Here is a 13,722-nt window from a genome sequence, read left to right as displayed (position 1 = left end):
TATTTGATACACTTCCTTGACCTTCCCTCTATTTGATACACTTCCTAGACCTTCCCTCTATTTGATACAATTCCTTGATCTTCCCCCTATATGATACACATGCTTCCTCCCTCTATATGATGCACTTCCTAAATCTTCCCTCTATATGATACACTTCCTACATCTTCCCTCTATATGATACACTTCCTACATCTTCCCTCTATATGATACACTTCCTACATTTTCCCTCTCTTTGATACACTTCCTACATCTTCCCTTTATATGATACACTTCCTACATCTTCCCTCTATTTGATACACTTCCTAGACCTTCCCTCTATTTGATACAATTCCTTGATCTTCCCCCTATATGATACACATGCTTCCTCCCTCTATATGATGCACTTCCTAGATCTTCCCTCTATATGGTACACTTCCTACATCTTCCCTCTATATGATACACTTCCTACATCTTCCCTCTATATGATACACTTCCTACATTTTCCCTCTCTTTGATACACTTCCTACATCTTCCCTCTATATGATACACTTCCTACATCTTCCCTCTATATGATACACTTCCTACATTTTCCCTCTCTTTGATACACTTCCTACATCTTCCCTCTATATGATACACTTCCTACATCTTCCCTCTATTTGATACACTTCCTAGACCTTCCCTCTATTTGATAAAATTCCTTGATCTTCCCCCTATATGATACACATGCTTCCTCCCTCTATATGATGCACTTCCTAGATCTTCCCTCTATATGGTACACTTCCTACATCTTCCCTCTATATGATACACTTCCTACATCTTCCCTCTATATGATACACTTCCTACATTTTCCCTCTCTTTGATACACTTCCTACATCTTCCCTCTATATGATACACTTCCTACATCTTCCCTCTATTTGATACACTTCCTAGACCTTCCCTCTATTTGATACACTTCCTTGATCTTCCCCCTATATGATAAAAATGCTTCCTCCCTCTATATGATACACTTCCTAGATCTTCCCTCTATATGATACACTTCCTACATCTTCTCTCTATATGATACACTTCCTACATCTTCCCTCTATTTGATACACTTCCTAGATCTTCCCTCTATTTGATACACTTCCTAGATCTTCTCTCTATTTGATACACTTCCTACATCTTCCCTCTATATGATACACTTCCTACATCTTCCCTCTATATGATACACTTCCTACATCTTCCCTCTATATGATACACTTCCTACATTTTCCCTCTATTTGATACACTTCCTACATCTTCCCTCTATTTGATACACTTCCTTGACCTTCCCTCTATTTGATACACTTCCTAGACCTTCCCTCTATTTGATACACTTCCTTGATCTTCCCCCTATATGATACACATGCTTCCTCCCTCTATATGATGCACTTCCTAGATCTTCCCTCTATTTGATACACTTCCTAGATCTTCCCTCTATATGATACACTTCCTACATCTTCCCTCTATATGATACACTTCCTACATTTTCCCTCTATTTGATACACTTCCTAGATCTTCTCTCTATTTGTATACACTTCCTACATCTTCCCTCTATATGATACACTTCCTAGATCTTCACTCTATATGATACACTTCCTACATCTTCACTCTATACGATACACTTCCTACATCTCCCCGCTATATGATACACTTCCTACATCTTCCCGCTATTTGATACACTTCCTACATCTTCCCTCTATATGATACACTTACTAGATCTTCCCCCTATTTGATACACTTCCTACATCTTCCCTCTATTTGATACACTTCCTAGACCTTCCCTCTATTTGATACACTTCCTACATCTTCCCCCTATTTGATACTCACGCTTCCTCCCTCTATATGACAATCACACTTCCTATAACCTTATTGTCCACCCTCAATCTATAAAGTTCTTGCAATAGCTACACTATTAATTCTCTTTTCTGATCCCTCAGTTGATAAATTACTTACACTTCCCACTTGTACAGCTTTAAGACCCAGATTATCAGCTTCTTCTACTATGCAAGCAATTTCTCCAAATGTCAAGGAGTGTGATGTGAAAGGGATCTCCGTCTGCTCTGGGTTATTCTTGAAGTCACTAATAAATCAACAATAACTTGCTTGAAATACAACAAGTTAATTTAACGGTATAAAAGTCACATGCGAAGATCACAAAGATCATAAGGTTTAAAATTAAATTCAAACTTATGCCTAAATCAGAATACATGAATTCCAAATTAATTTGCGATATGATTTATAATTGTATCATGATATCATATTGAAAATAGAATAAGCCTATCATATGGATTTATGATTAATATCTATAGGTTATCAAATGAATGTAGGAAACCATCAACTTCATAATCAATTAATAAAACTATGACCCCCCCCCCCCCCCCCCCCCCCGATGATAATAACAACCTCTTTCTCTTTTCTTTGCTGCACCCGAGAACTACATGTTGGTGTCTAAAAAGGTGCGTAATATCTGTAACTACACCTACTTTAGACGCTGAATTGCAATTTGTCGGAACTTTTCAGACACCTCCATACAGTGCTCTTCCATATCCTGATGTCGTTTGTTCTCCTTCTCTTTTTCTGAAAAACAAAATATTGGCAAATACAAAATTTTCACAAGTTTGCTATGTACAATAAAGTATTCCCATCCCTATACATCTTGCTGCATCCTTTGTAAGAAAAGAAGTAGAAAAACAGAGATCTATAATCCTCACAAAATTTGGAGTCTTAATGATAGCCCCACGGTAAGCCAAGACCCTCAATACAGAACTACTGTACACCACAGGAAACAGCCATCATAAGCATGTTGTTTTCACGTAACATATCAATTCGCCATGCTCTCAATAATTCCCATGGGGAAGCTTTTGACCTTTACAATAATGTATAGACCTGCTCTGGTCTTAGAAATCATAATTCAAACAAAATTGATTCTATTCTATCAGTTTGTATAAATAATTGAAAATTATTTTGACTAACCAGCCTTGATTTTCAAACGAAAATGTTACGCAATGGTTAATAATTTCTCAATGCATCCCTATCGTACTGATTTTCCTATTCATTCCTGTGTTAACGATTTCATAATTTTGATTAACATGTTTCTCTTTATTCCCATGTTGATGATTTCCCTATCATTTCCTATGTGTGACTTTGCACACACTACCAAGGATCCTTCCCACCCTATGATCTGAACACAAAATGTACATTTGAAGATACATCATTCATTCCATCAGAACATGAGATGAAAAGTTCACAAGCCGTTATCTTCAGTAAATGACTCCAGGAAGATATGTTTTATGGCTTATTAAATTGCGATGTCTCTACTTTATAATTCATAGTTTGGCTTAAAATCAATCACAGGTGACTTTGCTTGCTTTGGAAATAAACTTTTTCGTCATTTTAGTTACACAGTGAACCTTGCTTTCTCTAAGACATTTTGGTGATGGTTAGTATCACCTATATCACAAATTTCCCTCCACTACAGCTATGTTGTTGCCAACAAGCCCCCCCCCCCCCCCCCAAAAAAAAAAACAACCCAAAAAACAAAAAAAAACAGTCATCTAGAATCAACACAGCTGATGATCCTAGCCTTATCAGTACTGCTTTTTCCTTCATGATTACCAATGGAAGAATGACCTTAACCTTGAAAAATATTAATCTAGGATCAACATTCATAAAATGATGGTCTTATACTGATTTTCCTTCATGAATACCATTGAAAGTATGACCTTGACCTTTAACCTTGAGAAATACAGTAATCTTCCTCTAACCATGGGAAACATGTATACCAGTTTTGACTATACGAGCCTTATTAGTATTCTTTTTATTGTTCCTACAGGGTGCTGATGAATAAACAGACAGACACACAGAAACAACATACCACTATTAATTCATGTATCGAGTTTAATTAACCTAGCCTTATTAGTACATGTACTGTTACTATCATGATTTGTGCCTATAAATTTATCTATGTAAAGTATGACCTTGACCTTTGACAAACAATAGACTTCTTCCTCTAATCATTAGAAATATGTGTACTAAATGTGATGGTCCTAGCCTTTTAAGAACTGTTTTTATCTGACCCACAAGCTGCTGATAGATGGACAGACATGCAGACAGATGCACTTCTATGATGTACCAGATTTTATTATCCTAGCCTTATTAGTACTGTTTCTATTTTGTTTTGTGTCTATAAAATTACCCCTGCCTTGCAAGTTTGACCTTGAAAATCAATATGCTTCTTCCTATAACCATGGGGAACACATGTACCAAGTTGGATGAGCCAAGCCTTGTAAGTACTGTTTTCATCTGTCAGATCCACACTGTGCTGACAGACAGACACAATGCATAATACGATAATATGACCATATATAAAATTGGCACACATACATTACAAAGTTTAATTGTATATCATTCATAATGAAACCTTCTATGCACTAGAAACAGGTACATGTAGGTAAATACCTGAATACATGTATTCATAGTTTCAAGGTTTTAACCCATTTTCTTATTCATTCATTATCTTATCATGACCAGCACCTTGTTTTTCACTCTTTCTATCTCTGATATTTTCATATACTTATATTTTAATTATTGTTATAAACTTCATGAATGAAGAAAAAACTTCTTTAATGCGAATTTTGTCTGTCATTACCACAGTATTTTCTCCTGACTAGATACATTGTAAATCAAGGACCCCCCCCCCCCCCCCCCCCCCCCCCCTGCCATACTGCTTGCATTCAAACATGCATCCAACTTTAGATCTTGCAAAAGAGAGATATCTCTCTCAAGAATGTTTATATGAATTGATTGAATAAACAGTTGTTTTGTGACACAAGAGGCCCATGGGCTACATCACTCACCTTGGCCCATATATATCTAAAGATTTCCCCTACATACTCGCATGTAAAACTTTGATCCCTATTGGGGCCCCAACCTACCCCCGGGGGCCATAATTTTTACAAACTTGAATCTGCTCTATATCAGGAAGCTTTCATGTAAATGTTAACTTCTTTGACCCAATGGTTCTCGAGAAGAAGATTTTAAAAGATTTTTTCTATATATTTGCATGCAAAACTTTGATCCCAATTGAGGCTCCATCCTATCCCCGTGGGTCATGATTTTAACAAACTTGAATCTGCACTATGTCAGTAAGCTTTCATTTAAATGTAAAGTTTTTGGCCCATTCATTCTTCAGAAGAAGATTTTAATGATTTCCCAATATATTTGCATGTAAAACTTTGATCCCTATTGTGGCCCCGTCCTACCTCCGGGGGCCATGATTTTATCAAACTTGAATCTGCACTATGTCAGAAAGCTTTCATGTCAATTAGTACTTTCCTAGCCCAGTGGTTCTTGAGAAGAAGATTTTTAAAGATTTTCCTTATATATTTGTATGTAAAAAATTTATCCCCTGTAATGGCCCAATCCTACTCTCGGGGGTCATGATTTTAACAAACTTGAATTTGCACTATGTCAGGAAGCTTTCATGTAAATATCAGCTCTTCTGGCCCAGTGGTTCTTGAGAAGATTTCTAAATGACCCCACCCTATTTTTGCATTTTTATGATTATCTCCCCTTTGAAGGGGGCATGGTCCTTCCTTTGAAGAAACTTGAATCCCCTCTACCCAAGGACGATTTGTACCAAGTTTGGTTGAAATTGTCCCAGTGGTCCTTGAAAAGAAGTAAAAAGTATGAAAAGTTTACAGGCAGACAGACAGACAACAGGCAATCAGAAAAGCTCACTTGAGCTTTCAGCTCAGGTGAGCTAAAAACTTTACAAGCATTAATAATTATGTACATCAAAGGCTTTAGCAAAATTTTACAATTCAAGCTTATAGAACACAAAAGATGGTTTTATGAAATTGCCATGAATTGTAAAATTATCACAGATTCTAATTCATTAAACAGACGAGTATTGATATCAGTGCTCGAGCTGGGCTTCGCCATTTTCGCCAATGGCGAATTTTTTTCAAAAATGGCGAAAAAAAATTGAAAGTGGCGAAAGTCCCTTTTTGCAATAAATTGTATTTCTAATCCTTTGTCAGTGACACATTATCGCCTGTTTGTTTATGCAGTCAAAATCTGTTTATTCAGTCAACGCGTGCGACCGGAAATCTCGCGTCGCTCCAGTGCACACAGAGGTGGTCACAGCCCCAGGTAATTTATGGCTGCAAAAACGTTGGTGATTATGTAATAAAGTACATCGGACAGCTGTGTACCCTGCTGTCAATTGTTTAACATTTAAAGTCGTATTCATTATCGTGTTATCATCTCCACAGTAATGTCAATTCTTAACCAGAGAACCGACCGGTAATTAAATTGGCCGTATTATTGTGTATAATGTATATATGAATACATCAATTGTTTGTTTTTGCGGCCAAACTCGTTGATTACAAGATTTTGATATGTTTAACTTTAGTTCGAATATTTCATAAACAATGCGGTTGGGCACCATTGATATGGACGTATAAATTTTAATAAATAATTTTCTTTGAAGTTTGGTGCGCAACAGTATAAAAATGCTAATCTCATAAGACTATGCACCCCATTCTATTTTGACACTAAACTTTTAGTTTCTGACCCTAGTCAGTCTAAAATTAAAAAAATATCTTTGTTTCACAGTTTGGCTTTACAGTTAACCCCACCTGCTCAAACATCTGATTCTGTCCAAATTGCAAAATCTTCCATACAAAACCGGAAATTTAATAGGGAATGGTTGAGATACGACTCTAAATTGGGCTTGATGTTTTGTGACATCTGCATTTCGGCCAATGTACACAATGTTTTCACTGAGGGGTGTAGCATCATGAAGTTTATATTTATATGATTTATTATCTGAATTTTGATTTCCATAATAGAATTTATCAAACAAATCAACTTCTTATTATTTCAGAAAGAAATGTTTAGGTATGGTAGCTGGATATGATTAAGTAATGTTACTGATTCAAAATGCTAAAATAAGTGTAATGAATAAAATAATATAAAATATGATGGAAATAATTGTAAAGCATGTGATTATTTGTGGTTAAGTGTACATGAGAGTGTGCACAGGATGATGTGATGCGTCTAGGTGGTAGTCTAATGTAGTATAGTGAGTGCTTGCACTGCTTGCTTCCAGCCGCTGCCGCTGTATAGCCCTTCTGGGCGAAAAGGGGGCAAATTACATAAGTCCCCCCTGACAGTATATAGCCTCTCCATCACCAAGATCCTAACTGTACCTCTACGTGGTACCACACATCCACTGGCGCCTCACAGTTCCAGGCTGAACAGTTGGGGATCTCGGAGGAGCTTGGCCCCCAGAAGTGCGATGTGCAGGCCCATCGGCGGATGAATATGCCCTGACGTCCACCAACCAAGCCCCAGTTATGGGTTAAATAACTGGACAGGAAGAGTTCATAAGCTTTGGTTAGCAGTCCTCCTAGGAGAAAGTCACTCCAAAATCAAACTAGGACAGATGGGGTTCTATAGCCATGTCAAGCAGTCCATCTAGGAGATGGATCACTCTGATCACAAAGCCTGGGCGGTCAGACTCATCCAGGTGGAAATCCGGCCTAGGCTGCAATAGGCCAGCAACCTATCCAGCTGAATTTATTTATCTAGCTACAGAAACCGCTATAGTAAACAACACTATTCCAGGACGGGGGACCTCAGGTCAAATACCTATCATGATGGCGGGCACTGAAAGCCGAGAGGATAGCGTCAACCTGACGGGGAAACCTAAATGGAAATCACAACTGCTCAGTTGTAAAGGAAAACTGCGTGTCGGTACATGGAATGTTTGGCAGAGATGGCGAGACACGCTGGCAAGAAACTTTACAACTGCGGGCCTAACATATCAGGACGACGAAAATATAGCCAAAGACCGTGTGACATGGAGGGATACCATAGCGGCACTGATGTGATAACAATCACTAACAGTATCCAGTGAGTGAGTGAGTGATTATTTGTGCCGCGTCACTCCCCGAAAAAGTGGCGAAAGGGAATTCTGGTCCAGTGGGAGCACTGATTGATATTCATAGACCATCAGATACAAAGCACCTAAAGGGACAAATAACTATACCTAACATTTCAGAGCTAGCTTTTATCGCCTCTGAAAATGGTAGTTAATACAGTAAAACTTGTCTAAACCAATTAACTCTGAAAGATATATTTTGTGTCAAATTAGAGAGAATGTCGGACTTCAAATAGTAAAGAGAACACAGAAAAAAGATAAATCATGTATATGGGAAGAAAATAGGGTCAGAAATCAAAATGAGATGGCACATAAAAGTGTGGGGTTAGATGTGCTACATGTATGTTAGTGCATACCTTCATTAGAAATCCCCTTTGGTTGGGAAAACATCCTTTTGTTCAGCTCTTTTTCCGCAATGAATTCCTGCTGCATCAATCTTGTAAAGAAATATCTCACATATTGTAAATTGATGTACTAGCTATACTATAGACATAACAAACATTGTATTATAATAAAAACATATCAACAAAGCAAGGACAGGGTCCGGGTTTGAGTTTTATTCCAGCTGAATTCTCCATTTTTATAAGTATTTGGTTCCCATTACAACAATTGAGTGCTTATGGAGAATCAAAGGGAGTGGTTCGGAAATCCTCTATTAAAGTGTAGCAGGCATTGGGCACCATCCTGGTGGCAACTTGTTGCACATGTTAGTGGTTAAGGCCCTTGCTTCAAAACACAATAGAAACAGATTTGTGGAAAACATCTAGCACTTCAATACTAGACTTGTCGGATTTCTCAAGAAAATCTTATCCAGTAAGAACAATATCCTTGGTGCTCCAGTGACGTCATCTGACTCACGACAACAATGCAATAGTATAGAGATTCAAAAATGCCCTTTCTTATTTCCTAGTATAATTTTGATATGGTACAAGCATCCAAAAACCTGATGACGATATTTCACGGAAAAACAATTGTTGAACCAGCTCATGGCCATATTTGAAAAGACACCAGCAAAACGTTTGCCGTGATACTGACAACACGTAACTTTAGATCTATATATAACAAATGCTTAACATTGTATCAGTCTTGCCTTTCAAACATTTCTAAGACTAAGCATTAAAAATTCTAAAATTAGAATCCAAAATGAGATTTTTCCAGAATAACACGACATCACTTTGGGATTATTTTTTTTGGTGGAAAACAGCAACGAAATTAGCCACGTGGCACCATTTGCATAGATGCAAGCAGGCCCAAGTTTGAACCAGATTAATTTTCTATGGCCTTAAATGTGAAATAAGGTGTTACGTTTGAAAATGAAACCTCATAGTTTTAAATGTTGATAATGTTATGATATTTCCAATATGTTTCATTTACCTACAATATGTTCATCAATTTTAGATGTTTATTTCAATACTTAACAGACCTTTCTAAAACAGCCAATTCATCATTGACTGATTTATTTCTTCCATTCGATAATTGCTGGGCTTTCTTTAGTTTGGCCTTAGCTTCCTTAAAGTGGAATTGACAGCGCAATGCCTGAAAAGAGAAAAAGAACAAGCATTCTGTTAGAATCGCATAGCAATACATGTCCTTCACTGGCCCCAAGTTAAGCTGTGTGCATAACATTCTATGTGACTAATCTTATGTCAACAGTTTACAATTAAAGGCCTTAGAGTAGACTCGTCCACGATTTCCGACAAGGGGTGGGGGTGTATATACAGCATTGTCTTATAGGCTTTAATTCTGAATCTTTAAAGTATGGTAAAACAAAATGTACATGAATGATACTTAGATATTTACGGAATTTCAACGTTACGAACTGGGAACACGACACATCGACTCGAGGAATTTACCCATAAAAGCTTCAAAAGTTGTGTGATCATAAAAGTTCAAGATCAAAGGTCACCATTCATGGTACCCAGCACATCCGCACGAGATGATCACTTATCGGCACATCAAATATCAAAAGCCTACCACAAAAGACAAAACAGTAACAGCCCCAACACAATCTGTAGCAAGTGTCGATACAAATTATTCTCTTGAAGTCTTCAAATACATGTATCTTGATCTCCTCTTCCTTTGTTCTGTTTACAAGACGTTTTCCCCGTTTTCACAAACAAAATGTACCATGTGCGTTAGTAAATCATTGTTTATTTTATATAAACAAAGCAAATATAGAATTTGTTAATTCATTTCAGATATATTTTCATCTGAATTCTGTTTGAATATTAGTTCAAGAATCGCCATATCATTTACACAGAAAGTTAAATGCAATATATACTGTAAAAATCCTTATTCATCTAACCTAAATTCTAACATTCCCCCCTCTTCATATTCATGCACGATTAAAATTATCCTCATTTCAATAGACTTCACAAGTCTTTCACCATAATTGTTTTGCTAAGATTTTAATATATCATACATAACTTTATCAAACATGTTGACAAATCTTAAACTCAATGAAAGACATGCTGTGTCTGTTGTCTGTACAATTTATACGGCTAGACCTGACAATCTGTACAATTTATAGGGCTAGACCTGACAATCTGTACAATTTATAGGGCTAGACCTGACAATCTGTACAATTTATACGGCTAGACCTGACAATCTGTACAATTTATATAACTAGACCTGACAATCTGTACAATTTATAGGGCTAGACCTGACAATCTGTACAATTTATAGGGCTAGACCTGACAATCTGTACAATTTATAGGGCTAGACCTGACAATCTGACAATCTGTACAATTTATAGGGCTAGACCTGACAATCTGACGATCTGTACAATTTATATGACTAGACCTGACAATCTGTACAATTTATAGGGCTAGACCTGACAGTCTGTACAATTTATAGGGCTATATCTGATAATCTGTACAATTTATATGGCTAGACCTGACAATCTGTACAATTTATAGGGCTAGACCTGACAATCTGTTTAATTTTTCATTTCGCCTGACTTTTAATGTACAGGCATGACAGTGTGAAGGGTGTTGAAAAAGTGTAAATTTTGTGTACAATTTGTACATATCACATGTACAGTATGATTCTAAAATGATTTCATTAATTAAGAAATCATTGTTTATGAAAGATAATCATGAACGTGAAATGATTGATGCAATGAACTATCTGTTTATAAAGTCTATAGAATAATCAAACAAATAGAATTACTTATATTTTCAAATAATTCGACACACATCACACCATTAAAAATATGTAATTATAAAATAATATTAATAAACGTTTGTGTTTGGGCACATTCACACTGTCTGCAGATATATTATCATTACAGCAATTTTCAATTGATATAAGATGGGTTTTTTAATTTATAGATTGAATGTATTCAGATGCTAAATAATACATGATGACTTTACTTTCGTTTTAAATAAGCTTGAAAAGGAGGAGCATTTTTTGTTTCAAAACAAGCAAAAAACAAAACCCACACATGTACATGAGTATTGTATGGGACATTAGTCAAAATCTGGGTGATAGCAACACCAATAAAAATTTTCACCCTTAAGTGAGCAAGATCTCACCCTCTGCATTTATCATGAGTCTGTCTGTACACATACATTCGTAAAACACAAACTAAACTTCAGCTTCCTATGTCAAAACAAGTCTAGAAAACTAAGTTGAGATCACACAGACGGCATGGAAACTAGAAGTCCTTTTCAACTTCACTGGTAGGGGACTGGAAAACTAAACAACAATAGAGTGTTGTGAATCACCATGAATGAAAATGGTGCCAACATCAGTAAACTTGATACAACAGAGGTCAGCCTACCTTGGCGTAGTGGTAAAATGCAGTAAACTTGATACAACAGAGGTCAGCCTACCTTGGCGTAGTGGTACATGCTTTAAACGTGATACAACAGAGGTCAGCCTACCTTGGCGTAGTGGTACATGCTATAAACGTGATACAACAGAGGTCAGTCTACCTTGGCGTAGTGGTACATGCTTTAAACGTGATACAACAGAGGTCAGCCTACCTTGGCGTAGTGGTACATGCTTTAAACGTGATACAACAGAGGTCAGCCTACCTTGGCGTAGTGGTACAATGCTTTGGTCCTGGATTCATTATCTGTATGGCAGATCTCCAGGGCTCTCTTGCACCAGTTGATGCAGTGTTTGGAATCCGCTAACTTGGTACAGCAGATAGCCAGGTTCAGGTAAAGCTTCAACAGCTGTGATTGGTGTGTTTCCTCCTCCTCCTCATTTTTCAGGTGCGCCTTTTCCAGCATCATAACCGCCTAGAATATACAATCAAGCATCATAACCACCTAAAGTATACAATCCAGCATCATAACCCCCTAAAGTATACAATCAAGCATCATTTTACATCAAAGAACACCCACATCCAATCAATGAAGAGAATGATAAAGCATTTAGATGAAACATCAAGATTCCAGACTTTAGACATATAAAGAAACCTAAATACATACACACTAGATTCATAGTAGATAGAAAATTGTTTATTCCAATGAAAACTGATAAAATGCACATTATTTTATTAGTACAGTGAAAAATGCCTTATCCGACACTTGTGCAATCTGTTTCACTGAGCATTCCGACCTCAATTTCATATTTTCATAGTTTTTTACACTGTTTATATACTGACACTGTGTATTACGACAAAACTTTTTTGTCTCCGAGTGCATGTCAGATTAGACAGGTTTCCCCCGAGTCTCTGTTTCTGAAGGGTCATCTTCTACTCATTAATGCAGCCTGTCTGTAACATCTACTACATGAACATCTTCTACTCATTAATTCAGCCTGTCTGTAACATCTACTACATGAATTACATTGACCCTCTCCACAGTGTGACCAATAGTTCAATGTACAATAAACAAACTACTGTATCCATGACAACTGAGTGACATCAGTTTGTTCACGAATCCATCACATACTAGTAGCCTATTACAAACTCATAGATGTGAAAGATACAATAAACAAACTACTGTATCCATGACAACTGAGTGACATCACATACTGGTAGCCTATTACAAACTCATAGATGTGAAAGATATGTAGTTCAAAAGACTTTCAGAGATTTTATGGTTTACCTTTCGGTAGAGACCAACAGCCCTCTTATAACTTGAACTATCAAACTGTAGTTTTGCCTCCTGTAAAAGAAAAACCAGGAATCAGCTGTGATATAGACAAATATTCAGTAAACACAAAACTCTACATCGAAATCATTCCAAAACATGTCTATGGCCATCTGAGGTCATTTGCCAACACTGAGTAATAATTTTCATTCTCTCACAAATCTAATTCACACTGCATCTTCCCTTATACTTGAAAATGCTATAAACCAAAGAAGTAGGTACAGTTTCTACTGTCATCTGGCCCAGAAAATAGATGATTTCAGTAGGGGTCCTAAAATCTGGCATTCAAATAAGGAATATATAAGCAAATCAAAGCTAGGTTTAATTTGATCCGAAATTGCTTTGTGTTGTATGACAGGAGCGTGAAGTTGGCATAAAATTGCCAAAAATGCCAAAATCAATGAAAAATTTCATAAATTCAGGGTGTTTTCCTTTCAGAAAACATACAGCCCATGCATTGAGCAAATTCATATTCAAATACATTTATCGTCTTCTCTTAATACACAATATATATTAATCGCATTTTGCTCGACGGATGGGCACACCTTTTCCTAAGCAATAATCTGGATTAAATTTAACAGTTATCAAACTCTTTTTAAAAAATGGCAGGAAAAACTCTTATTCATGATGTAATATGGCTATGAAATTAGAAATAACTTTGATTCA

At 36.7% G+C, this 13,722-nt stretch overlaps 1 protein-coding gene across 2 annotated transcripts in view; it reads right to left on the bottom strand.

The window, feature by feature from the left end:
- LOC125663671 (inactive peptidyl-prolyl cis-trans isomerase FKBP6-like) overlaps positions 1-13,722 on the bottom strand; it is a 41,638-nt gene that overhangs the window by 4,100 nt on the left and 23,816 nt on the right. For both annotated transcript variants that reach the window (XM_048895981.2, XM_048895983.2), the window contains exons 8-13: positions 13,012-13,071; positions 11,989-12,198; positions 9,372-9,484; positions 8,305-8,384; positions 2,484-2,577; positions 1,954-2,080 (exon numbers count right to left, since the gene is read on the bottom strand). In XM_048895981.2, the coding sequence (XP_048751938.2) occupies positions 1,954-2,080; positions 2,484-2,577; positions 8,305-8,384; positions 9,372-9,484; positions 11,989-12,198; positions 13,012-13,071 (684 nt within the window). The remainder of the gene's footprint in view (positions 1-1,953; positions 2,081-2,483; positions 2,578-8,304; positions 8,385-9,371; positions 9,485-11,988; positions 12,199-13,011; positions 13,072-13,722) is intronic.

This window comes from Ostrea edulis, chromosome 1 (assembly GCF_947568905.1).
Source record: "Ostrea edulis chromosome 1, xbOstEdul1.1, whole genome shotgun sequence".
In the NCBI taxonomy this organism is placed as follows: Eukaryota; Metazoa; Mollusca; class Bivalvia; order Ostreida; family Ostreidae; genus Ostrea; species Ostrea edulis.
The sequence above is the reverse complement of the archived record's forward strand: the minus strand, read 5'-3'. Positions and strand labels throughout refer to the sequence as shown.